The sequence below is a fragment of the Pelodiscus sinensis genome, chromosome 14 (genome assembly GCF_052426305.1).
Source record: "Pelodiscus sinensis isolate ZL-2025 chromosome 14, ASM5242630v1, whole genome shotgun sequence".
NCBI classification, from domain to species: Eukaryota; Metazoa; Chordata; order Testudines; family Trionychidae; genus Pelodiscus; species Pelodiscus sinensis.
The window spans coordinates 32691632-32719445 of record NC_143065.1 but is presented as its reverse complement, the minus strand read 5'-3'; the positions used below and the strand labels follow the sequence as shown (position 1 = coordinate 32719445).

At 41.5% G+C, this 27814-nt stretch overlaps 1 protein-coding gene across 6 annotated transcripts in view; it reads left to right on the top strand.

Moving 5' to 3' along the window:
• Window positions 1–27814, top strand: part of AKAP13 (A-kinase anchoring protein 13) — a 378791-nt gene that overhangs the window by 271494 nt on the left and 79483 nt on the right. For 4 of the 6 annotated variants that reach the window (XM_075897025.2, XM_075897028.2, XM_075897024.2 and 1 more), the window contains exons 13-16: window positions 6415–6551; window positions 17770–18131; window positions 21673–21726; window positions 26670–26732. In XM_075897025.2, coding sequence (XP_075753140.2) covers window positions 6415–6551; window positions 17770–18131; window positions 21673–21726; window positions 26670–26732 — 616 coding nt within the window. The remainder of the gene's footprint in view (window positions 1–6414; window positions 6552–17769; window positions 18132–21672; window positions 21727–26669; window positions 26733–27814) is intronic. The other 2 variants (XM_075897026.2, XM_075897027.2) reach the window with 2 other exon arrangements.

Sequence of the window (27814 nt, the reverse complement as noted above, 5' to 3'; positions counted from 1 at the left end):
CTTCCCAGATGGAAGTCAAACACAGAAGTTGAAGTATCTGTGACTTTTTCAGTCACATGACAAACCTGCAGCCCTTAACTCTAGGTCTGCAGTTTCATGAGATGACAGTGTAAGGCTATGTTTATACTGCTGCACTGTTTCAGGATTCTGGAGGTGTCCCAAAATAGCACTTCCATGTCTTTTGAGCACTCCCATTATTTTGAAATATAATAGGCTCGCTATTCTGACGTCCCTGTAAACGTCCTTCCACGAGGAGTAAGGGACATTTTGGAATAGCGATTATTTCACATTAAGTGCTGTGTGGACAGCACCAGATTATGAAAGAAGCTATTTCAAAATTGACTCGAACTAAGCTGCACAATTTGCATAGCTCAAATTGTGCAGCTTATTTCAAGCTGCGGGTGCAGTGTAGATGTAGCCTAACTGTCCAGATGAATTGTGACGACAGGCTAGTGTCTGCCCAAGCTCATGCATTCATTCATGCAGCATTTCATCATCTGCCTTAAAAATTGGAGAGGCTTACGTAAAACTAGTTGTTGTGTTATTCACTGAGGATATAGCCTTGAGTCTCACTCTCTCTGCAAGACGCACACAAAAGAACTTCTCACAATTATGTGACAAGAGTCTGTCTCCGTTCTGGTTCTGGTTCTGGTCCCGGTCCCTAGTAGATAAAATAAAGCCCTTCTTAAACTGGACTTTCTCTAAGGTAACACTTGAGAGTAATCCACCTTATCAGTGAGATAATCATAATTTAAACAGTCAATCATTCCATTTCTGAGTGGCCCCAGATAGCTGGGCAGTAGCAAGCACCAATCTAGAGCCCTGCAAATCTGCGGATGTCTCCTTTACGTCCATGGATATCCGAATCTGTGGATGTGAATATCTGTGGCTCATTTTTGTGGCTACAGATGTGGATACAAAATTTTGTATCTATATAGGGCTCTACACCAGTCCTTTCACTGCCTTCTGACTCTTATTACATCAGTTTAAGCTCCTTACGTGCATTTTCAAAATCCATCTCAATTTCACCCTCACATCTCTTCTGATAATCCTGTCTCCTAGTTGCTTCTCTTGTCTCCTTTTAATCACCCTCAGCTTCATTTTCTTTCATGTGTCCCACTATTCTTAGAACATCCTAACACTCCAAAGACACACTCAGCCTTCTCTTTCAATTGCAGTCCTTTCATGAGACCTTCCAACGTGGTTTGCCATCTTCTGCATATGTGGTTTCCCTGTGTATTGTGTTTGCCTCCATGAAAATGATTTTCAGCTCCTCAGGGCACAGCCTGCATGTTCCAGGTGTTCGTTAAATGCCTTGACACATATCACACTCCATAAATAATGAAAACAGGGCACACCAAATCTGCTGTTGATGGGACTCTGGGAGTGTTAGTGCTACCACCTTGAAGCCAGCGTATGTACTCCAGCTCTTCCACTTCCACCCCTTTCTGAATCACTGTGATTCCTGTGCAAAAACTTCCAGGATCACAGTAGCAACGTAGCCTCTGATTCAGCAGCAATGCAGTGGGGTGGAAGGAGGAATAGGAAAGAATCCAAGTGTTTCACTCCCCTTTAGGCAAAGGTCTTGACACAATGGGATGGAGATGAAACCAGTAGAGTTCTGCAGACATTAATTTAGCAACTTTTAGAATTCATTATGGAATTGAGTCCTATCAAATTTATGATAGAGACAGAGCTTGCTTAAAATGTATAGGATCACTGGAAGATTTACCTGGTCTTGCTCACATCATTAACTCAATTAATTTTTGTTTTTCCTCACATGAATCATTGTTCCAGGGTGGGACTGGGGATGAGGGATTCTGTATGGAGGTTGCCCTGGGGAGAGAGGACTACCCCAGCCTCTCACCACAGCATTTTGGGGCCAGGTGAGAAGCACCTTTCCATGGTTGGCGCAGCTCCAGCGGGCACAGCTGGAAGAGGGGTGCATGTCCCCAGCTAGGACAGGTTCAGGTTCATCTACCCCCTGCATTTCCCAGCCAGATTGAGGAATGGAGCAAATTGTGCACTGTCCCCTTGCACTCTGATGAAGGGGAGCAGCCAACAGTGTTTCCTTCTCTAAAGGACCCCTGGGGGCTAGGAGTCTCAGGGCTCAGATAGTCTTGGAGGGGAGTACCCCAGCCATCCCCTTTCACCTGCCTGGTGATTCTGCCTCTTTTCTGTATGGTTTTATGTGTCCCCTTACTCATGGGGTGGGGGAATTGAACAGTCAAATCCTCACCTTGCTTGAAGTTATGATAAGAGAAAGCTATACAACAGATTTGGTCATTCTAGAGCTTACTGTTTAGGAGGAGTTCTTGAACAGACAGACAGACTTGCTTGCTTGCTCACAAACTCTCTCGCAAATATATAGTAGATTAAAAACAACACCTGTAGGAAGGTTCTCATTTAATACTAATTCTTATAAAGCCATAGAGGCTGCTTGAATGCATTGAAATTTATGGTTTTTCCCATGGATGTCAGTGCAAGCATTCAGTTAAAGAGCTATACCTTCGCCCTCCTTTAACTTTTCCCCCTCTTTGAGGGTGATGATGTTGTGGTAATTCCGTGCAGTTGAACTGCTTGGAGTTTTCCCTTCCTGTGGGTTTTTGGTTTGATTTGTATTTCACATAAAAATGAACCTAGTATCATTTTATTTTTATCTCCATAGAGATACACACACGTATGAGCAGAGTTTAAACTCTAAATCATACGTCATGTACCTTCTGTGCATACATACGTGATGAGAGTCATCAGTCTAGTTCTGTTAAGACATTGCCATATCGTCATCACCAGGGCTTATCAGATCATTGGTGTAGGAATGTGGAGTCCCAAATTGTGCAACATGTGTGCAGTTTATTTTAATCAATAAATTGCCCCTGAAAAGGAGATAAAATTATTCCACACTGCCTTTGGATTCGCAAAGTTCTCAGCACAGCTGGGATGAGGTATGTGTCAAGTTCCTCCTGCCCCTCCCCTCATTGTTTCTTGAAAGAAAGGAACTCCTTCCTTTTCCACCCTCTCATGCCCCTCTGTTGGCCCTGCAATCCCTTTTAGTGCCTGTTCTGATTTATTTTCTGGGCGAGGTATCCGTCCATTGGCGAATCTGGATCTTCCCTGTGAAATTTCCATCATAATGTCGCTGAGTCTGTTTGTTTTTCCGTCTGGAATGTGGACATGCTCTGTTAAACTGCCAGCTGGATTGTCTGGGCTGCTGGCTCACAATCAGTTATAGCTTCTCTCTTTTTTTTTTTCCTTTTCCTTTTCTTCCCTCCTTTCCCTTACAAAGTTGTAGAAAAGTTTCACATTTTCCAGGTTACTGAAAGGGGAGAAGGAGTGGGGAACAGCCACACCTAGTATAATAAGTACTTTTCCTCTTCTCTGTGGTTTGGAAACTCTTCTCTGGAATATTGGTGTTTCCAGTCCTACTTTCTTTCTCAAGTGTAATTAAGTACCACTAGTGGAAAGCTGTTTTCTAGGGAAGCATTCATTGCATCTGAGTGCTTTCAGAAGAGGTGGGTTTTTTTCCCCATTCTCTTTGAACTTTCCACTATTCTTCTTTTGCCCGGAAACTATCAAGATCTCTTCATCCGCAGTAGCCAAGAGACACAGATGGAAATAGGTGGAACCATGCTGTTCCTGTATGCAATGGCTCCATGCTGGTGCCAGGAGTGGATTGTTGGATTTTTGATGCACTCTTCCAACCACCACCCAAGGCCAAACATGCCAGTACCACAATGTAGTCATCCCTCAGTGACTCAGTAGATTCTACAGTGCAGCCAGCCTTCATTTTGATGTCATGTCTCCTGTCACATACTCACTGAATGTACTCCCCTAAGGCTAGGACTACACTAGAGCCTTTTTTCGGAAAAAGCTACGTAAATTGCGCTCCACAATGTGCATAGCTTTTTCCGATTGCTTTTCTAGGATGGGGCCAAATAGCTGAAAAGCCTCCTATTTCGGAGGAGCCATTATTCCTTGTAGAACGAGGTATACAGGGCTCCCCGAAAGAGCATGTTTGCTCTTCCGCAAAAAAAAAAAAAAGCAGAAGAGCAAACGCGTTCTCTGGACACGGCAGAGTTTTTCCGGGATACCTCCGGTAAACCCCGCAGACTAGACGTACCCTAACTCAGCTAAGAATAGAGTTGAATTTTGACTTAAGACAGTGTGAGGATGGGCTCATAGGAGGCCTTTGTAGGGCAGCCTACTTGGAAGTAGTTTCCCCTGAGAGTGGGCTCATTCCTTATTCCTTGAGCTGAGTTTTGACCCAGCTATAACTAGTATAATATTGTTTACATTACTGTAGCACGTAGGCCACCTGCTTACGGTTCAAGACCCCATTGTGCTAGGTGCTGGTCTATGGCCCAAGAGCCTTACAGTTGAAGTAGAGCATCAGGCAGGCCTAAGAGAGAAAAAAAAGGTGGCTTATGGTGACTCTCCACACCCCAAAGCTACCTCAGCTACACAGAGTGTAAGTATGACGCAGCTGAGGGTTGAGCAGACTAGATGTAATTTAAAAGTGAATAAACATTTAATTCAAGCAGATACCGTCAAAGTGCTTATCTGCCCAAGTTAGGCCAGGATGAAGATAATTTATTAAAAAATTATTTTGATGGCAAATTGGTTTTTTGTAAAAATGAAAATGTTCATAAAGTGCCTGCTTTCCTCAATTATTTTCAGTTTTTTTCCATTAAAAAAATCAAATAAAATAACAGGGTTTTTGACTAAACATTTTTGGATTGCCAAAGGCTGAAGATATTTGATTTTTTCAGATTTGCAGTATTTCTGTGAAAATGTTGACATTTTTCAACAAAAACTAATTTTTGTCAGTTTTGAAAAAATGTATGTGGGGAGGCGGTCCCTTTCCAACTAGCTGTATGTATTCTAGGGCTACGTCTACACTGGCCCCAAATTCCGGAAAAGGCATGCAAAGCAGGTAAGTCAGAATAGGGAAATCCGCGGGGGATTTAAATATCCCCCGCGGATTTAAATAAACATGTCCGCCGCTTTTTTTCCGGCTTGGGGAAAAGCCGGAAAAAAGCGTCTAGACTGGCGCGATCCTCCGGAATAAAGCCCTTTTCCGGAGGATCTCTTATTCCTACCTGAAAGTAGGAAAAAAGTGGCGGACATGTTTATTTAAATCCGCAGGGGATATTTAAATCCCCTGCGGATTTCCCTGTTCTGACTTACCTGCTTTGCATGCCTTTTCCGGAATTTGGGGCCAGTGTAGACGTAGCCTAGCTGTTCATGCTGTCTCTGCTCAATCCCAGGATAATGAAAGGTAGGGGCAATTTATGAGCACAGGAAACATGCATTAGATTAAAATGAATTTATTTTTAATTTATAAAATGTCTCTGTCAAAGTTCCAGGTGCACAAAATTTTAAAAATACATGAATTCTAAATAACTTAATTTCCTAAGAGAATCGACCTTTCTCCAAAACCAAGCAGAATTCTCTCATCCTGGAAGAGGGCGTGGGAAACTCATCCTCAGATTGTCCTGCTAAGAACTAAAGACATCCTAACCTTGGCTTTAAAGGATTAAATTGAATTGACTTTCTCTGATACTGAGAGAGAGGAGCACACATTTCAATTACATGTGCTTTAGCCTACTGAATATGGGCCAAATTTTGCTCTTATTTAAGTCAGTGGCAAGCCCCTTATTGAGTTCAGTGGGGTCAGAATTGGTCTCTGTGCACTATATATGTACTGGCAGCTCAGACTACAGATACAGATGTATATTTTACATGGCATGTCTGTTTTACACAGATTGTACACTTGATGCCTTTTAAATAATATCTGTAGAGAAGCTGGTAGGGTAATTCCCAGTTTGGAGATATATACATACGCACACATGCAGTAGGTCTGCTTGAGCTAGTGTGCTAAAAATAACAATGTGGCCACACAGTCATGAGCAGTGGCTTGGGCTAGGCACTTGAGTATGTACCCAGGAGTTCGGATGGGATTGTACTAGCCCAAGCTGCTGCCTGTGATGTTGCAGCCACACAGCTAATTTTAGTGCATTAGCTCAGACAGACCTGGTGTGAGTGTCTGCCTGCACTAGAATTCACTTTCCCATCTACTATGTTGACATATCCAAAGAGGTCTTAAGAAGAAATTTTGAATTGTTGAATAAAATGTTAAAAATCTACTCTGATTTTCTGGGAGGGGCATCCAGATGTGACACAAACACTTGTGTGTAAAACGGGTTACACATGTGTAAATAAGTCAAAAGCAATTGGCTGACATGTCCAGTGCTGATGTGCACAATCAATTGCAGGTGCCATACTCTCTTTAATGCGGGTGTTGAATTTGTTTTTGTACATTGTTGTGCAGCACAAATGAAAATTGGATGCATGTAACTGCAAAAGAAAAGGCCAGGATGAAACTCATTTGGGTTTTCTATTTGGTTTTTCTAGAATGTGAAAATTTCCTGGAGGATGGACTGAGTGGAGACTGTGCCTCATCACAGAGTGTCCTGAAAGGAGAAACCGGAAGCGAGTCTGAATTCTTCTCCTTGCCTGGTGATGGGATGGATGACATCATCTTTGGAAAGGTAGAGCTATCTCAAGACCCCCATAGCAGTAAGATGACTTGATTCTAATGACCTACCCTGGCAAAATTCCCATCAATTTTGGGAGGAGTTCTGCCTGTGTAGTGACCAGTGATAGGTAATTGGAAATAGATGCAGAGATAAGAAGGATCAGGCCCCTTGTGTAGCTATGGTGATCAAGAGGGACATGTTTGGTATGGTTTTGCAAAATGTTGATTTCCAGCAGGGTTCAAGAGATCCTACAATCCCCTGTGCATTAAAGGGGATAATTTAATTTATAACTGTCTGCAGATAGATCAAATGCAAAGGGAAGAGCTGGAAAATACACTTTCTTTCCAGGCCTCTAATAAGGGTTTCATAGAGGCCGTGAAATCCAGTGTTACAAACATTGCATTTTCTCCTGCAAAGAGTCCTCCTCCAAAGCACTGAACTTTCCATTGACCAACTCTGCACTGCAGACTGTGGTTTGTTGGAGAGCCAGTGTGATTCCATCACTTCAATGTTGTTGTGTTAAAAGGCAGAAAACACACTCTGGATACTTAGGACCAGTTTTACAGTGCAGAGTGTAATGGTTACATGTAAATGACAGTAGTAGCTCTAGTTCTTGGATGTTTTTGAGTGACTCTGCTTCTGGCTTGTTATGGGGACCAAAAGTCTTGAGTCATCATTAGCCTGATGATGAGGGGAAGGGTGAAAACCAAGATACAAGAACAGACTCTTAAATATGAGTTAACTTGTTTCAGAATTTGCCTTGGGTCTACTATTTCCTAGACCAGGGCATCTTGGTATGTCTTGAGAGGCAGAAACCAACCACCCTCCTATACTTCTAGCTGACCACTTTATAATGTTAAGCTGCTTGTCATCACCTACTCTGATTGGTGAAAGAACAAGTATAGCAGGTGGCAGAAAGGGCACCTTGAGAAAAACTGGTGCTGCAGAATGAGAAGGCTCACTAGAGTGCTTTGGAGAGCCCGCACTGAAACCTTGGCACTAGCTATTTGTATCTGCTGGAGCTTAGAATCCTGCACAAGTTATTTATCATTTGTAGCCATCCAGGCGTACCTGCTGTGCAGGCATGCATTTTGTGTTTTGAGCAACTGGAAGTTGGGGTGATTTTCATGCAAACTTTCAGAGAAATGCATTTAACAAACTAAATTTATCTGGTTAAATCAGATCAGATGACAGCGGACATTTTCCAGCAGGATGGGAAAGACCTCAGCCTAAGTGATCTCATGTGCTATAAATATCCTGGAAAGTCACCCTTAATGAATCTGGCAGGGCACGAAGCTCACCAGCCTCGCCCTTTCCCATCTTGCTCGCTAAAAGATGGAGGGAGCTTACCTTTGAGAATACACAGCTTTCCTCCTGGCAGAGCAGTGAATTGTCTTCCATTATCTTATTCGGGGAGTTGTATGAGCTGAAGAGCTCAGCTTTGCTCATTATTTGAGTCTGCTCCTAGTAAAGGTGTTTGTGGAGGTGGTGGAGGGGAGTTATATTATTTAATGGCAACATATTTTACATTTTTGCCACATAGGGTGTGCTTCCCAAAATATAGTGCATAAAAATGTATGCTTACAGAACATAGTAGTCTAAAATGCCAGCAGTGTCACAAGGAAAAGAAACATCAAGCTGCAGGAGTGAGGGAAGTGTGCATATGGGGTGCATGGTTCTTTGATGGCTCCCTTACAGTGACAGGGCAAGTACTGAGGAAATTTCAATTGCAGAATGTTAAGCCAAATCAGTGTTCTTGAGTGTTTCCCATTATGCAGTGGATTGCATCTACAGATGGGTAAAACTGAAAACTTTTAGCAACTTATTTAAATCTGAAATGATTAGCTGGCCTCTGCCTTACAAGGACTTTTGTCTCCCCGTTACTAACCTTCCAAATCTATAGAATCCTGCAAATCTGAGAATATCTGCTTTATATCTGCAGGTATCTGCATCCATATATGTGGATGGCAATATCTGCAGCTCATTTTTGCAGCTGTGGATGCGTCTGCGGATACAACTTCACATCTAGAACCCTGCAAATTTGCAGATATCTGCTTTATATCCATGAGTGCCCGGCTCCATCGATGTCAGTGCAGATACCCACAGCTCATTTTTGTTGATACAGATGCGAATATAAATTTTGTATCTGTACAGGGCTCTACAAATCTAATCAGAAGGGTTCCCTTTTCCCTCTCTCTCTTCTACCTGTATGTCTGGCACCTCTTTACTACAGTTGTGACTCCATCCACTGTATGTTTATAAAGTCCCGACGCTTTCATCAATACCATTCAGCTTTCAGTAGCTTTTTCTTGTTTTCGTTTTCCTTTTTTTTTTTCTGGGGTCCCAATTAGAGAGGGGTGAATTTGGTTTTCAGAGGAAAGTGTTTTTGAACATTCAATTGAACGAGTACTGAATGCAATCAGATAGTATCTGTGGTCCTGTTTGCTCACTTTTCAGAAAGATTAGCATAACCATGTTCTGTCTATCAATAAGTTTTCAAAATGCAAAATGCTGTGAACAGACACACATTTCAGAGAAATGATGGTGAAAATGTGTGGAAATGATGGTGAAAATGTATATCTTACACACTATTGCTGTTTGAATGGCCGTCTTGAAAGTGTTTATTGGTAGGGTCATCCCCAGGAGTGTGAGATGTCTGGGACAACCTGCCACCATCCTTAACCCCCTCCTCCAATGCTGAGAGCCAGCAAAGCAGAGGGGAGTGGGAGTGGGGCTGGTACCATTGCTGATGGGCCCCATGACTCCCAGGCCCCATGTCCCCCTGAAGCAGGGGCGGAGAAGAGTGGGGCCAGTGGCACTACTGCCAGCCCCTGCTCCGCCCAGATCCCCCTGAAACACAAGGCCCAGGGCAACCGCCCTGAATTGTCCTATGGACAGAATGGGTTCTGTTCATGGGTTTGGGAGTAGTCCAGCTCTGGAGCACAGCCAGGATCATGAAACTTTAAGCGACCAAAGACACAGCATAAATGGAGAACTATTCATAGTATATGCAGAGTGGTAGTCACAGCAAATAGCTTATGAATGACCCGTAATGTTCATGCAATCCATTCATCAAATGATTCTGAATTACAGACATGTTTATAAAAATTAGAATCTGCCCATTGTGCTGCTGCTTACCAGATTTGTTCATGAATTGCAATGCTTTAAATGTATTAATATATAATAAGCAACTCTCTCGATCCTAGTCGCATATGTCGATGAGTTCCAGTTTAGGAAATTGAAGACTAATTTGTGCAGGAGAGAGACACTATCAAAATACAGACAAATTGGAGTAGAAATTCTGTTAGATGTGCATACCTGTCCTTTTGTGTCAGTGTCGATGTTGCTAAATAAAAGACAGGACTATGCAGCACTGTAAAGACTAACAAGATGGTTTATTAGGTGATGAGCTTTCGTGGGCCAGACCCACTTCCTCAGATCAATATGTGGAAGAAAATTGGCACGACCATATATACCAAAGTGATACAATCAAAAAAAAAAAAAAAGGGAACGTATATAAAATTGACTAATCAGATTTAAGAGCAGAGAAGAGGTGAGGGGGGAAGGTTAATGTCTGTGAAGTAATGACATTAGGGGTGATAATTGGGGAAGCTATCTTTGTAATGGGTGAGATAATTAGCATCTTTGTTAAGACCCATACGTACAGTGTCAAATTTAAGCATGAATGTATTGGGAGTGAAAAATAGTGGAAAGTGGACAGACAAAAATAAATACCAAGTTAACTTCAAAAGTAGCAAAAAGGAGAGAGAAATCCTAATGAACAAGCACTTATACTAGCCTGTCTTTTTGGGGGAGATGGTAAGGTAGTTCTGTGCGTAGGAGTTGGTGCAGGCTTCCCTTTATCCAGGTAAACGTTGCTTTAATTGAATTATGGTGGCTTGGGGCAGTGGGGAGACAAATACATTGATACTTCAGAAGAAAAAAAGTTTGGTCTACTTCTGTGCACAACAGCAACAACAAAAAAACACATGGGGGTTCTCAAAACGTTGAGCATTTTGATTTTGCCGATTCCTGATGATTATTGCTCCAAAGTTCCAGTTTCTCCTTTGGATGGAGATACACTGGAACTGTTCGCTGCAGCAGCTGTTTGCTGCATGAAACTTCCACTCCTTGTAGCAAGAGTTACTGTACTAATACTCAGTGAAGTGAACGATGGCACTGTCTGGAAATCCAATATTCGTTGTTTAATATAGTTAAGAAACTGTAGGCAGAGCATGCCCACAACTCTGAACATCAGAAATTCTTGTAGCCTCCACAAGGTTGTTAACATTTCCCCTATTTTAAGGCTTGCTTCTCTGCAGGGGCTCTAGAGCTGTAGTCTTCTGAGCTGTAAATCTGTGCAAGATGCCTCAGCCTGTACCTGACTATAGGTGTGTATACATATGTTCTCATTACTATGTGCTTTGCCTGTCTCCCATATTGTCCTGACTGGCCCACGCAGCGTTGAGGACCACATGCCAGAGAAACAAGAGCTCCTCCGTTAGAGGCCCTATCTTCAAAGCGTGACGCTTTCCTTCAGATTATTAGCAGTTGCTGGCAACCAAGAGTCATTTACACAATGAGTCCTAAGACTCCAGCAAAATGTCAGGCTTGATTCCAGTATTTATTCCCAGAGCCTTGTCATCCTTCTTCTCTAAAGAGCTGTCTGTGCAGCAGGCCGATATTGCAACATTCTCTTCTGTGAATGATTAATGCAGTCTAAGGTCATTTCCTGTCATCTGTGTAACTCTGTCTTCCTGGGGCAGAACTAGTATTGCTTGCTCATCTTCACTTTTAAGCTGCTATTGACACTCAGAGTTGTCATGCAGCTTGTGAATCTGCTCTTCCAGATATTATTAGGTAAATTACCCTGTGAACCAGAGGTCATACCTGAGATTGTGTTCAGTTGAGCAGCGGATAGAGAGTTGGTGATATGTAGAGATGTACAGTTGTTTTCATGGGTAGACAGTTTGGCCTTCACTTCCCAATATGCTAATACAATTTAGGATTCTCCCAAAGACTTCTTCATGGGTGATGGCCCCCTCACACTTGTATTTTTTACTTTCATCTATGAGCTTGCTCTTTTCCCCAGAAGCTTCTATGCTGTCCTGAACACCAGCATAAAAGAAACAAAGGAAACTGTTTCTAATTTTAATGTTAAAATCCTCCCACTTTTTGGCACATAGTAAGACTTTGTGAGATTGTGTAGTTTTAAAATACCCATCACCTTGATTAATCTGCCTTCCTTAAAGTTCCCAGAAGTTAGGGTTATTTTGAAGGTTGTGTGGGTGTGTGTTTGTTTTTAACTGAATTAGCTAACGCCTGGGGGAGACAAGGTTATACCTATTTTAGTAATCACCACCAACTCTGGATCATCTGCAGAGTTAAAATTGAAAACCTAAATTCATTAGCTGGAAGAAATAGTAAGCAGCTGTGGTCTGTGGACCTGCTACATAACGAAGTTTATAAGTTCCATTAACACAGATTTTTAAAATCTAGTATAATGGTAAATTGCTATACTTAAAAATAATTCTGAATAGCGGTGATGATGAACAGCTTATGACTATCAGGCCTTGTGACATTGAGAGATTCCAGTCTGGTGTTATGGGTTTTGAGTTCTGAATTGCATCATTATCTGGGGAATTTACATGCAACCAATAAGTGAGGCTAAAAGACAATATTTTGTTAATGGGGTGGAGGGACATTTTCTGTATTTTAAGTTTGAAATCGTATATTGGTTTTTCAACATCTACAGATACACTCTCCTAGGCTGTACCATTTTAGTTTTTAAGCACTCAGTTATCATTTTTATTCTTAATGCCATTTTTAATGGTTTTCTAATTAGCTGTGCAAATTAGAGAGAGCACACATGATGGGTCTAACTGTAGCTTGAAATATGCAATGCTTTCTGAGAGATTTAATATCTTATTTACTTAACTTTTTACATCTCTATTATAATATTTGATTGAAAAACACAGGTGCCAACCTATACTGTCTCTGTGAATCGGAGATGCCTTTTTACATTGATTAGGAATCCTGAAATAAAAACTAGTGTGTATAATTCAGTGCTTGAATAATTCTGTAATTGCAGATCAGTATGTGCAGACTAGAGCTCTTGAGCAACCTCATGCTAACAAACCGGAACTTCCATGGTAGAAAGGGAATACTGGCTAAGAATGCAGATTTTATTCTTCCATCTTTCACATAATGACACACCCTAGAAATTATGAAAAATACCTTCATAGTGTCTGTGGTAGGGTCCAGGGACCCTGGTCACTTTTGAACAAGCAAGGAGTTAACTTCTGTAGATCACACATGGAATTACAGACTGGGTTTAGGAAGGAAGGTCCAATCAAGCTTTCACACTTTAAGAACAGCTAGTTAAAGGAAAGGAAGGTGCTTGAGAAGCCAGGAACCAACAGTCTATTGTCTGTATTGTTCTTAGTTTATGTAAAACTGCGTGTGTGTCTGTGTGTTATGTAAAACTCAAAATTTCAAGAATAAGTTTGAGCAGTAAACCTTTCTGGCTGGCAGATTATTTCTTCATTACTGAAGCAACAGCCCATTCCAACAGCAAAATTGTTGCTGTTACAAATTTAAATAAAGAGGTTAATTTTTAGGTAGTCGAAAGCTGTAAAACCAAATTACTGAATAAAAAGGTGACCCAGCTATTGTTATTTAGTTCCTCTGCTAATTTTCATTGAAGCTGAAAAGTTGCTTTGTTTTTTCCTTTAAAGCTTACTTTCGTGTGCTGTGTATGGATATTAAAGACATAATTTTTTTATCAGAATAGGGGGTTTTTCACAGCACCGTCAGTCAAAAGGTCCCTTCCTCAAAGTGCTGTGTTATGCTTTGAATGTCATTTGCCGCCATTTCAGTGGCACTGCATGTGTATACATTGTAAAGAATCGTGGGATGTACAGGAAACCCTCGCCATTTGCAGTTGATGCATTTCTGGCACTACCACGAAAGGCACAATTCACAAATACACGGAGCTGCTGCTCCTGGCTCTTGCATTGAGCTCTCCGTGACTCCGGACCTCAGCATGGCTGCCAGGAAGTGCAGGGCACGCATCACTGCTCCTGGCAACTGCAGTGAGTTTCCCACTGCTCTCAGCAGCCATGGGGAACTCCGTATGGGTGCTGTAAGTTATGGTGAGTTCCTCCCAGCTCCCACTGCCCGCCCTCCATCCAGGCCAGGACAAGAGACCCCTGGGAATAGTGTTATTTGCACTGAACCCATCTAGAAAGGAATTGGACTCACATCTGACCTACTAATGGCTTAGATAGCTTACCATTTATTTCACATTTAATTATTATTATTAATAATAATGCTTAGTTGTACAATAATTTTCATTTATAAATTTCAAAATATTTTACAAAAAAGGGTCTGTATCATTATCACCATTTTACAGATGGAGAAACTGAGGCTCAGAGCAATGTCTTGTTCAAAACTACCCATTGGCAGAGCTGGGAGTAGAATCTAGATTTCTGAGTTCCAGTTTGGTGGTGGTATACTCTAGGCCCCACTATGTCCCTATTGGCTTTGCCTAAGAATGTTAAAATGAAGTTATTTTACTAATCGAGTAGTCGATAGAATTTTTATGGACTACTCAATAGGGGAAGGCAGACAGTTCAGTCCAGGCTCGCACTGGGACCAAACCCCGCTGCAGCGTTGCAATTTAAAAGGTGATAGGAGCTGGGCAGCCTACCCACCTGGCTCCTACTGCATTTTAAATTGCAGAGCCATAGCGGCGTTTGGTCCCAACCCGACGTGAGCCAGGACTGAGCCGGACTGCCCAGCCAGCAGCAGCCCCTGTCCACAGGAGGGTCCCATTAAGTAGTCGACTAACTACTCGCCTACATCCTTAGTCTTGACCCTTAAAATGGTTCGTCTCCCAGGAAGGGAGTGTCTTTTTAAAAAATAAGAGATCAGTGTTGTTTAGGGGAACTTTTCCTGAAGAACAAGAGGAATATTAGAGGAGGGGTAGTCAATAATTTCTGATGGGGGGCCACTCCAAGATTTTGGAATGTGGTCAAGGACTGCACTCTTTCATGATATTAATGGAGGAGGTGCAGGGTCTGGGATGGAGGTTGAATGCAGAAGGAAGCTTGGGGTCAGGGATTGTAGTGCAGGAGGGCTTGTGGGGTCTGGAAGGGAATTATGAATCTGGGAGGAGTTATGAGTTCAGGAGGTTGTGATAAGGTTGCCAGATTGTCTCCCAAAAAATACTGAACACACGGGCTAAACATTTGTCAAGCCAAACCCACCCCCCCCATACACACACCGAACGCACATCCTGTGTGGCTACTACCAAGAGAACAAAGGGGGAGGCAGCAGAGCCTGCTCTGCAAAGCAGCCGCCTGCTACCCAAAGCAGAGGGAGTAAGACCCCGAGGCAACAAAATGGCGGGGGGGGGGACCATGGGTAGGAAGGTAACTCCACCATAGCCAGGTCTTCGGGTGTCCCAGTGGAAAGAAGCAGAAATTCCACCCCAGTCAGTTTTGGCTGAGAGCCCATCGGAAGGCACCTAAATGCAACTACAAAGCACCTGCGGGCTTCTCTCCTGGACTACAGCGCCATCACGCGCTTGAAAAGCACTCAGGAGCAGGGACAGGGCTTCTCTTCCTCCCCAGGGCATCACTCCTCCTCAGACGCAATCAGCTGAGGGCTCCCAGTGCCGATTGCACCCCACCTCTCAGCCTCTTCCCCCATCCCCGCTCAGCTTCTGCACACAACCAGAGGCTCCCAGCGCCAATTGTGGCCACGCTCCCTGTCCCTGCCAGGCTTCTGTCCGACGCCCAGCCGGAAAAACAGAAAATACCAGACGTTGCACGTGTCCGGTATTTTCTGAATTTTTTTTACCAGACAGAGGGCGCAAAAACTGGACTGTCTGGTAGAATACTGGACACCTGGCAACCCTAGGCTGTGGAATCAGGTGCATCAGTGAATAAGAGCCTGAGCAGAATGAGGAGTGGTGCTTTGTGTGTTGCCTGTTCTCCAAACAGAGGACAGTGCATGAAGCCTCTTTCTCCCCCAGAGCCTAGCAGCCGCTTTTCTCAGTGGTGGCCTGGGGCAGGGCAAGCAGGGAGGCTGTCTGAGCCTTTCTGCTGCATTTGCAGGCCAGATCTGGTGGCTTGGTGGGCCCGACCCGACCCGCCAGCCCTATTTTGCCCAGGCCTGTGTCAGAGTTATAATTGTACACTGCAGACTCAAACAGCTTACACCTGTTTTTTTTTACTAAACCAATCCAAGAGATTAAGGCAAAACCATAAATTAGCCAAATGTATTTCACATTTTTAATTACACTTTGATTCTATCCAGCTGTAATTTAAGAAACAAGCAAGCGCACAGATGAGAGAAGTAAGTCTGATTTTTTGTTTAAAGTAGGGATGTTTTGTTTTAATACATTGTTTCCATTTGGAAAATAAAAATCCTTTTGCTTATTGTGGAGGTAGGTATAAAACACATTAATTTGGGCACTTTGCATCCAGGATTAATGTCATCTAACTGCATCTTTTGGGGTCAGCCAGAATGCAGTCTTCCTTCCCATCAGGGACACTGCCCTAATTATGACAATAGCTTCCTGGGACCCAGGAAAGAGACTATTTCCTTCTCTGCTAAAGTATTGTTCTCATTATGACTACTAAGTAATTTGTCTGGATTTAGGCAGTTCAGTAAACTATCATCATGACATGCAAGTGCCAAGCTATTGTGACGGGTCTCCTGCCTTGATGGTCTCATCTGATATACTCCCTCAGTTATGAATTGCACAAATTGGGTTTCAAAATAAACAAAGAATGCGTTTATTAAATGGAGTAGATTTTAAGAGAGAGGAGATATCAAAAAGAACAAAGCAGATTACTGAGCCACCAAAACAAAATATGCAGACTAAGCTTAATGCACTCAAGAAACAAGTTACAATATAATGTCGTATACTTAAATACGATTTACATAAAGCAGGTATCTTTTGTTTTCCAAACTTCACAGTCTTGCTGTTTCTTTTTCTAATGGCCCATCAAGGCTGATGGGCTGTTGTCTGGTAGTCATCCAAATATTCACCCAATTGTCATTGTTACACAATCCATATTTCTCTTTAAAATTATGAAGTTTTTTTTAAACCTGTGACTGTTTTCAGATGCCTCATGTTACCTTTCTAATTGAAATATCAGCTTTTAGCTAATATTTTTGTTCTAGTATAAACACAGAACAGACACATGCAGATGCTTGAATGGTCTAATTTGCTGATTTTTAAATATATTACTCTGGGTGGGTCCTTCTGAATATTATTATTGTAAATGATGCAATGCAGGGTTCTTCAGGAGTATAATACATTGTAACTTCCCACATTGGCCTTCAAGGGCAGACATCATTTCAGTCTGAAAGTGATATCAACATGCTTGTGTTTTCTATATTAGCCACCGAGAACAGGATAATCATAGACTTGCTTTAGTATATATTGTCAGTATGTAGGCAATGACAGAATAGAACTAGCTTGAGTTCTCCCACTTACTGCTTTTGGAACAAACTAACCCTAAGATTACAGTATGAATAAAGACCCATTCCACAAGGAAGCCAATTCTGTGGAACAGTACTTTTCCGTTATAGTTGGAGTTAGCACGTGCTGAAAATCCTGGCATTCCATTTTTGATAAATGGAAGGTGTTTGGGGGAGGGGTGTCATCCTTGTGTGTGTGTTATACTACTGAATAATGTTCTAGTTGTGCCATAAGATGGAGTGGAACAGTATGTTAGCCGTTCAGCCGTAATGACTAGAAGCTACAAATCTGGTTCAGATCCCACAAAGAAGACTGAGTTTGCTGTCTGAAGTCGTATGACGTAGCAATCATCTGTGCCAATCGTTAAAACTACAGAAATATTTGGTAGTCTTACAAACCTTTGCCTGGTAAAAGGCTTAAGGGCTAGAATTGAAGGAGAAACTGCATAGATTAAGGTACATTGACAGATTTGCGAGAAGGACATTAATAGAATAGCAGGAAGTGCTGGAGTGTCAGGGTTGCATTGCATTGGCAGAAGTGAATGGGAAGTCTAACTTTTATGGCAGAAGGATGAATTATAGGGTAGGATGATACATGGGAGCAAAGTTTTAGAGTGCAGCTGACACAACAAAGAAGGAACAGACCTAGCTTTTATGATGACTGGCTCTGGCCAGAGCTATCAGTTGAGAATTGTCTTAGCTATGGTTGATGTTTTTACTTTTGCTGTTATAGCCTGAAGAGGAACAGTCTACTTGTGATATCACCAGTTCCAGCTCATCGGCAGATGATACCATGTCCTTGGAGAGGAATTCTTCCCTTGGAAGTGACATATCCCTTCCACAGGCTCTAAACTTCAACAGGCCTAAGGAGAGGCATACTCTGGATGGAAGTTGCATTAACATGGCAGCTGGAGGGGGACAGGAGAGTGAACTTGGTGGTTCATGTGAGATGGAAGAAGAGATGGACAGTATTACAGAAGTGCCTCCCCACTCCTCTGTCTTAAGAAACTCCATGCGACCACTGTCACCCTTCCGACGGCACAGCTGGGGGCCAGGAAAGAATGCTGCCAACGAGGCAGAAATGAATCACAGAAGGTGAGTGAAGGGCTGCCTAAGGCTGTTTGCAAACATACACACAGGCATATGAATGTGGGCTTTGCAGTTTGCATCTGAAGAATCTAACTGTTGGGGTGGTTAAGCATTGGAATAAATTGCCTAGGGAGGTTGTGGAATCTCCATCCTTGGGGATATGTAAGAGCAGGTTAGACAGACATCTATCAGGGATGCTTTAGATGGTGGTTGGTCCTGCTACAAGGGCTTGGGACTGCACTTGATGACCTTTCATGATCCATTCTAGTTCTGATATTCTATGAGTCTATAAATGTGCAAAAATAAAGAAAAGTGAGGTCCTGCTTAATTTATTTCATGAGCTCTGGGGAGAGAGAGAACCATCTACCACAACTTCCCAGCCTAAAAAACCCAAGCATACTAATATCCTTGGTTTTAATTAAATTAAATTAAATTAGGTTGAATTAAAAGTACTTTTTGTCTACAATATATTTTAGCTTTCCAGAGGATTTAGGTCCTGATCTAAAGCCCATTGAAGTGACTGGAAATACGTTGGACCTGTCCTTCATGTGTATTATCCCCACCTGTTTGTATGTACAGGATTTTGTTAAAGGAAAAGTTATCTGCGTTGTTAAATCTAGGTGACCACAGAATAAACACGGCCAATATTAATCAGTAGGGTACTCGCATTAAGGTATTGTATGGGCTGTAAGACTATAGTAGAAAAGTAGAGGCCTTCAGTTTTGGGACTGAGGTGGATGGGCTCCAATTTGACTCCTGATAGAACTGCAGAGTTGAATTAAGTGGACTACCCCTAAACATGCTATGCCTCGGGTGTTCTCCAGTTTACCCTTCTGCTCTCCCTCCTTCAGAAAAGACTATTGAAAGCCATAAAGACAATGCTTGCTGTGTGTGTCTTTGTATCTACTACTGTGAAAAAGAAATAATGTTCTTTTCCAGAACCACTCTTCCCTTGATCTCTGGTTATAGAAAAATTCCACCCATAAAGTAATTGATTACGTGTAAGCCCTCCACATTCTGAGTAACTATCAAGTTCTCTGACTTCCTGTACCTACCATGTTCTTAACTTGCATTAGTCTTTCTTCATTTGTACTGCACAAAAGTTACTCTAATTTGATGTAGTCATTCAAGATCTTGGTCCTGTTGAAGCCAAGTGAGTTTGGTCATTGACTTAAATAGGACCAACATTGCTTTAGAAGCAAGGTGGTCAAAGTTTATTCTGTAAGTTACATATATTGCATAACAGCAGTCTCATTTGTAATATGAATGTGTGGCTTGTTGTAGACTGCAAGTCCACCAGGAGTTCAAAGTGGAAATCATCTAGTTGATTGCTGGGAGTTGTTTTCATGGGTCACAGCCCTATATTAACAAGTAACATTGCCACAGTCAAGTGTGCATTGTATTAAAATCAATCCTTCTCCTTTGGTTCCTGCTAAGTTGCCAAGGGGCAAAGTTTGGTTTAGAGAGATTAGTTACCATTTAATGTTTAGGCATACATCTTCTTGATATTGCTAGAGGTTATTTGAAGAGAAATTATAGACCCTTAATTTACAGATTTGATCTAAACTTGAGAAACAATTCAGTACTCTGAAAGTCACAAGCATTGTTTCTTTTGTTACATGACTTCATCAACCCTTTCTGGACTTTTCACACTCCCAGGATGACACAAATAAATAAAATAACACAAATACTTTAAAACAGAAAGAGAGGGAACTTCGGAGATAAAAGATGGTTTATGACAGACTGAGTATAAAGCTCAAATTCATTTAGAAAATATATATATTTTTATGTACTGAACTTATTAAGTAAGGATTTATAAGGGTAATAAACTGCATAGTTGACAGTTACAGCTAATGCTAGGCAGATGGAATTAAAAACTTCTGAATCAGAGGTTGAATGAATATGTTTGATATAGGAAAATATTCTTACTGTAAATCATTGATAATTCTTTTTTAAGTAAAGAAACAGAGGAATTATTTTCACATGTTCATGTACACAGCCACCAGTAGACAAGGTGGATGGATGTCTGGCTGAGATGTGACTTGCAAAGGAAAAGCCAGTTGGGATTTTGCACCCTTTTGCTTAGTTATAATGTATGAAAGCCTGGAAATTTGTGCATTATACAATCTGATTAAATCTCTGGTTGGTTGGGTTGGTTTTTGCTAATAACTGTTTAATTAGAATACTTTTGCTGGGATTTAACTCCTCCAGCCTTCAGTTAATGGCTGAGGGCCTGATCCAATTCCATTCATATCAAAGGTCGCTTTTCCATTGACTAAAATGGAAGCAGGATCAGATCTGAGAGAGCTGTCCACATGAGACTCCCCCAATCCTCCATGCATCCTCTAGCAAAAGCAGGGAATTGCCTCTATATTTCTGTGGTAAAAAGAAAAAAAATTGAGGATAATCTTTATTAAAAGAAGAAGAAAAAACAAAATATCTTTCTAAATATGGGTTTTAAAACATTTTTTAATTAATAAATCTCATGAGTATTTACAAGACTCCAATGAAGCATTTTCATCTTTGGTAATTCTTAGTTTTTACTGAGCTTCATATATCTCATATGAGGCAGATTGCAGCTCACACAGACAGAGCCAGCTAACTTACCTGCTTTGCTCATGTACGGGTATTGGAGCACTCCAAGATTCACAGCAGACTGTACAAGCCCACTTGGAACCCAGGGCAATTACTCAGGTGTCTTCAGGGGAGCGAACAGCCATACTGGGCCCCTGAGCAAGGTAGGGGCATTCCTGAACTCCCGGAAAGGCCATGCCCAGCCCTTAGAATTGCCCAGAGCACGCCACACAGCACTCAGCCAGCAATTTAAAGGGCCCAGAGCTGTGTGTGCCACTGCTGCCACAGTAGCAGTGGTCAGAGCCCTGCGCCCTTTAGAATTGCCAGACCTTGGGACAGTTACCCACTTTGCCCCACCCAACACCCCAACTGCTGGCCTCAATGTCTAGCCCACTCTGAAATCATGCTACTGCAGCATTGCTGTTTTAGTAGCCAAGCTAGCTGGCTAATAGCTGCCTTAGCTATGTCTCTATGAGCTGCAATCACACACCATGTTTGCAGTATTGACGTATCTTCCAATTGCCACTAATTGCTGTGGTTTAATGCCCTTTTGAAGGAAAGAAAAATTAGATTTTTCACTAATGGTCCTAGAGATTTTGTCTACAATTCCAAATAGAGCTGTTGCTGGTGAGGATTGCTAACAATGCCTGCTGTTGAACTAGTTTGTCCTTGTCTACATATACAGCTGACCCTTGATTGGCATCAGCTTAGATGCAACCATTGTCAGTGACCATTATACTTTGTTTTGTAAATAAAGCTTTACTGTGAAATAGAGGAAGAAAGATAACGTCATGGGAGATGCATTGCTCCCTTGAATACTGTAATTTCTATACTCCCCTTTTCATTCATTCCTTCTGCTGTTTGGGTTTTCGGGGAGGGTGGAAAAGGAGGAAATGGGTGTTTTCTCTTTAGTTGTCATTTGTTCATTTTGTTCCATTCTCATCTCTGATCACTTTCCATGATTCATTTTCAGTTCAATGCGAGTTCTGGGGGATGGTATAAGGAAGCCTCCCATTCATAGGAGAAGGTACAGAGCCAACTAACTTGACTAACCATTTTGCATTTGAATGTCTACTAACTTCATACTCTTATGTATGTTAGTCCAGTTTTGATTCAGTACTTCTCAGAACATTTGTGTCTTCCATGCACACACAGAGCCAGTTTAATTGCTCTCATCCCTAGCCTGACACAGCCCAGTGTTTACAATCTTCAGTCAACCTTCTGTGCACATTTCAAAGCCATTCTTCCTAAGTCTTATAGTTGATAGGGTAGTTTGAAGGATATTGGATATTGCAGATTGGAAACATCCAACAAAATAACATATTTGGAACTGGGCTTTAACTGCAAATGGACAAGTAATTGTTTATTTGTTTGTTAGCCTTTATTATTGTTTAAACTATATCAAAATCCCTAGGGGGTGTGTTTTTTTTTTAAAGGATAGGCTGGTAGAAACATATTTGAGAATAGTAGGATACATGATACACCTGCAACTGCTGATTTGCTTTAATTTTAACTTTTTGGGTTTAACTCTGCCTCTTAAAAGCTAGAAAATAAACTAGGTTTCCAAACCAGTTTTTGTCCCTTTCTGTCTGGACAACATTTTATGAATTCTTATCCTTCCTCTGTGTGTGTATATGTATGTATATATGTCTATGTATATCATATAAGGCAATCTTACCCCTTTTTATTGTGGGAAGCATCAGCATGATTGACCTATGTGAGCAGCAATGTTTACAGCTCAGGCAATCAGGCAAACTTTTTTTTTAATAGTGCTGGTTCTACAGAATCTTCTTAGTTCTGTAGAGCCAAGCATTTGACATGATCTTTGACCTTGACTCTCAACTCCACAGAAGCACTTGCTCTCACACCTTGCTGTAACATGCAAAAGCCTAATATGCCAGTTTTGTCTCAAGGAACGAGTGCTATATGTGCCTTCTATAGTAGCTTCCTGTTACAGTGCAGCACAGACTGCACAGACCTCAGTGAATTACTCAAGAAGAGTATGTGAAGGTGAAATTTTTCTGTGCTTCCCCTTGAGGCTGTCAGTCTAGTAGTTAGTCATGCTTGCTCACACCTACTGTTATCCTTATTATCATCATTAAGATATTATACTTCAGGTTATTGTTAAACCCACCATTAATGAAACTCTGTGGACTCTATTCAAGTTAGATTCCACACTGCTCTGTACTTTGTAAGGTGGCATGCAATGAGTGTCTTGTTCTGTCATCCCCTTGGTGCTGTTACCCAGTGTGTTGATCATGCCACTGACCCTGCCTGTCTGTCCTCTGGGGCTCCCTACAACCCTGCACTGCTGGGTCAGAAACTCTGGTCTTCCCCAGCCACGGCAGAGAGTTGGGGTAACAGTTCCCCGGTAGAGCAATTTTGACAATGTGAGGGCTCAGCTTTAAGACCATTGACAGCACCAAGGAACATAGCTCCAAAACATCAAATAAATCCATTTTACACTATATAAAAGTTTTACATAGAGAAAGCTAATAAGTTCAGCCCCCTTTATAAATGAGAGAGAGAGATGCACAGTAGTTGCTCCACCCCAGCTAACAATTGTTTATACTGGGCTTGATAATAAACCTAAATGTTGTATTAAGTATTAAAAGTAGGCTATAAGTGACTACAAGTGAAAACAGGCAGATCACAGTAAGTTATTAAGCCAAAATAAATCAAAACACGCCATCTAAGGAGCTTGTTACATTCAAATTCTTACCCTAATAGTTGTTCTAATCATCTCTCTCACAAGCTAGACAGCCTCCTAGCTTGACCCAGTCCTTCCTCCTGTTCAGTCTTAGCAGCCTTCTTGGGTGGTAATTGGGGGGTCTCCTGGTGTCTGGCCACTACACCCATTGTTTGTTTTCCCCCTTTTATATCCCTTTTGCCCAGTGCATGCATTCTTTGTTTTCTGTTCAAACTTTCCTCACTTTGTGTAGAAAAATACAAGAACAAAAATGGGCTTCAGCAATAGGTGGTCCGGCCACTTGTCTTTACAGGACCGATTACAGTGTGGGCTTATAACACAAAGAAACCCATTTATAGATCATTGTCTTGAGCACCGGGCCATTATGTCTCTAGCCTTCATGAGCACATTTAGCACTATAAACTGATCAACACTTCATATTTCTAATTTCACATACAAGACTGATACATGTACAAAAATAGAATATACACATTCAGCAAATCATTACATACTTTACATACAGATCGTCACATACTTTAGTAAATATACTTTCAGGCTGTGTCTACATTGGCACCCTTTTCTGGAAAAGGGATGCTAATGAGACAAGTCGGAATTGCAAATGCCGCGGGGGATTTAAATATCCCCCGCGGCATTTGCATGAACATGGCTGCCGCTTTTTTCTGGCTCGGGGCTTTGCCGGAGAAAAGCGCCAGTCTAGACGGGATCTTTTGGAAAATAATGCCTTTTCTGGAAGATCCCTTATTCCTGATTTTAAAAGGCATTATTTTCCAAAAGATCCCGTCTAGACTGGCGCTTTTCTCCGGCAAAGCCCCGAGCCAGAAAAAAGCGGCAGCCATGTTCATGCAAATGCCGCGGGGGATATTTAAATCCCCCGCAGCATTTGCAATTCCGACTTGTCTCATTAGCATCCCGTTTCCAGAAAAGGGTGCCAATGTAGACACAGCCTCATTCTCTCTTTTTACTGCAGCCCCAGCCTCCCAGTCATTTTGATACCCTACAAGCTAGTACTGGAGAGAAGACAAACTAATTCTAATTGTAGTCTCTCAGACAAATGGATTTTCCCTCTTCTCACTCCGCCACCTTCCCTACATCTTCTGCCAAGGGTTTGTACATATATTGTATGATGAGCTTTCATATTCTGCATGGTGTTGCCAATAGACTGTGGGTGGCTCACCAGCATTATTATAATTCTATATGTCTGTGTTTTCCACAGCTCTTGCCAAGAATTTTTATTCCTCTCTGGGACCTTCTGCCATTTCCTCCAATCCTACTACTCTTTCATCTCTCAATTATAGTTTCTATCCTGCAGTTTGCTAGTCACACTATAAAATTAATATAGTTAAGAAATTATATTGAGAGAGAGAGAGATTTTGTGTATATATGCAGATATACAGAATTGTCTGCTGTCGATCAATTTTCATTGTTAAAGTAATTGGATACACTCTCCTCCCCCACCTCCCTCTGTCAATACACACACAACTACATGAGTATGTTAAACTTTTGTCTTAGGGTATACATAGGTCATTTAAGGGTGTCAGCAGACTGAAGGTTAGGGGGTTGCTGTGGAAGTGTAAATGATGTGAGTTATTCATAGTTAGCAGTACACTCACTTCCCTTGTGACTTTGAGCAAGTGTGTTATCCTTTGTTTCAGATTCTCCATCTCTAAAGTGGAGATGCATCCTTATCCTGTTTTGGTTCAGTTAGCTGATGATTGTAATGCTCTTTAAAGGTTATGCATGTTACAGCAAAGTGATTGTTCAAAATGAATATTTAGGGCACATTCTGGAAGCTGTCAGAAAAGATTTGGAATATATCTGACTACCTACAGAGCACAGGAACTTCAAATATACACCGTGGCCCAATCAGCAGGCTCTATATAAAACCACCTTTAATTCCAAGACAAACTGCTACTGGATTGCCTCAGACTGAATACCATGGGTCCTTCAGTTAATGGTCTTTACTTTTTAATTCATTTAGGTTCCTTGGCCCAATTTCTGAGTATTTCCAGTTTTACAATGAGTGCTGGAACCAAAGAAGGCTGAAGAAAAGATGGCTTTATGCCTCCTTCATTCCCTGCATTCTGGGGCAATTTTTATCCTGCCCAGCCCTTGATGTCAGAGCAGCTTTGGGTCTGCTCAAATTTTTGTGCTGTTTCTGATAGCCCCCTAGGCCAGAGCACAGTGCTTTCTGGCCATGTTTTCTACCCCTGAAGTTAGGAGCATGACCAATGTAAGGTTACCTTTGTGGCCCTGTGTTGCATAAGGGTATTTCTTGGGGAGGTGTGTGCCCCCTTTGAACACCATAGCCGAACAGAAAATCGGTTCCTCTATGCTTGAAGAGTCTGCAATTGGGCTCTGTTGAGCATATTTTAGTGCCAAATTTAACAGTGCAAACGCTAACTCACAAAGAAATACTAATTGAAACCATTGTTTAAAATGAGAACTGTGCAATTGTCACTTGGTTTAGAATTTCTGACTGTTTTGTAATGTAAGATGGAAGACTGGTTCTCAGCGCTGGCATTTTGGCAAGAGAAACTTTCATTTTGGGGTCTTTGATTTGGATTAATCCTAGTTTCCTTGTGAAATAAAAAGGAAGAACCATTGCCTAGTTGTTAAAGCACAGAACTTGGAGACAGCCTAGTTTCTGTTCAGAATCTGATAATGACTTGCTGTATAACCTTAATCAGATCACTTATTCACTTGCCTCATTCTTCCCCATCTATAAAATTATGTTAATAATGTTTAATTGATGTGGAAGGAACTTAATTCATTAGATAGTTGTGATTCATTTTTCAGATTCTTGGATGGAAGGGGCCTCGGTATGCTAATTATTATTGCTGTTAATAGACTTGTTAGCTCATGACAATTTGGTTTAAGTGAATTGGCCTGCATGGGTCTCATTTATCTTCTCTCTATATAAAATGCTATGGCTTGACTGAATTGCATATGCCAAATAAAACAAACAAACATATGAAAAGCGCCCTCACATCTGACACAGATTTTCACCTGTCGGACTTGAATAGTTAGCTCCCCTTTCACCTCTAGAGGTGTTTGCACCAGTTCAGTGTTGGTACACATTGGTGGGAGCAGTTCAAGAGATGCTTGTGCTGTTCCACTACCTGCAACCTCCCCATTTTGTTACCATTAATGTAAAAATCTTTCTAACATTAAATAAGTTGAACCAAGTCCTTAAACATTTTCTTTTTGTGACAATCCAATAACTGCCACCCTTTTACTTTCTCTGCCTTTGATATCTCCAGTTTGAGCTGGTGTCCCTCTGGCGTACAGTACATTACCATGGGCGCTGACTTTAATTGTAGAAGGTATGGTATAAATAAATGTGCAGCAGCAAAGAGGCACTGCCAATGCAGTGCTGTCAGCTTTTTGTGTGGTAGTTTGTTTCTCTGTGGCTGTGGCTGGAATGTGCTTGTGTCTGTTTGCTTTGTCTGTTTCTGCTCAGACACATTTGGTGTTGGGTCCTTTAGAGAGTGGGGTGCTGGTGAAAGTGCTGGTTAGTCTCTGCTAGTTTTGTGTGTGGAGAGGAGCTGCATGATTCAACTGAAGTTACTTTTTTTTTCTGTGATGACATTTAAGGTAAAGTGACAGGTAAAGAATCAGTCAGAGTTAATGGTCTTTAGTTATATTTTCCATACAGACTGATATTTTATACGCATTTAAATTGCTCTCTCTTGAGTAAAGAAGTTAATCATTTCAACCAGCCTAGAACAAAACAATCTGATAAACACAGATTTTGGTTTTCCCAGGCACTTAAAATGTGCATGTCATACAGAAAGTGCAGGGGCAGAATTAATTATCACAGGTCAGATTCTCAGGGGAGGTAAACTGACAGAGTTGAAGATCTAGACCCAGATTTATTTTTTTCTTCACTGCTTAAAGGATAGAATTCCTAACTATTTTGTTCTTTGAGTGCTGCCCCCAAATACAGTAGATAGAAAACAAAGATCATTATCAGCTCATGACTATTTGATGGTATGTCTGAAGTAAGTTGTTGTTCTGAGTCCAGTTATGGAAAAAACAGATGTCAAGATCACAGCAAACTACCAGCAAGATTTTTGCACTGGAAGAATAAAAGCCTTGCCTCTTTGGATATTAGCAGTGGGACAGATTTTTTTCTTGCAGATGTTTGGGAGCAAAATGTACAATGCATGCTATAGCTAAACCAATGTAATTAAAGGCTTTTGTAAATTGATAATGTTGCAAATTCCGTGGTTTGTCTGCCCCTTTGATTTACTAACCTGAAAAAATCTTTAGAAGCCAGATGTCTTGAGTCTTCTGATTTAAGATTTAGTTCAGCTTTTGCTTTCACAGTGATACGTTTGTCACTCAGCAATACCTCTAGTGGTATGTAGAATACTAGTATTCATGTAGTGACTACAAGGGTATA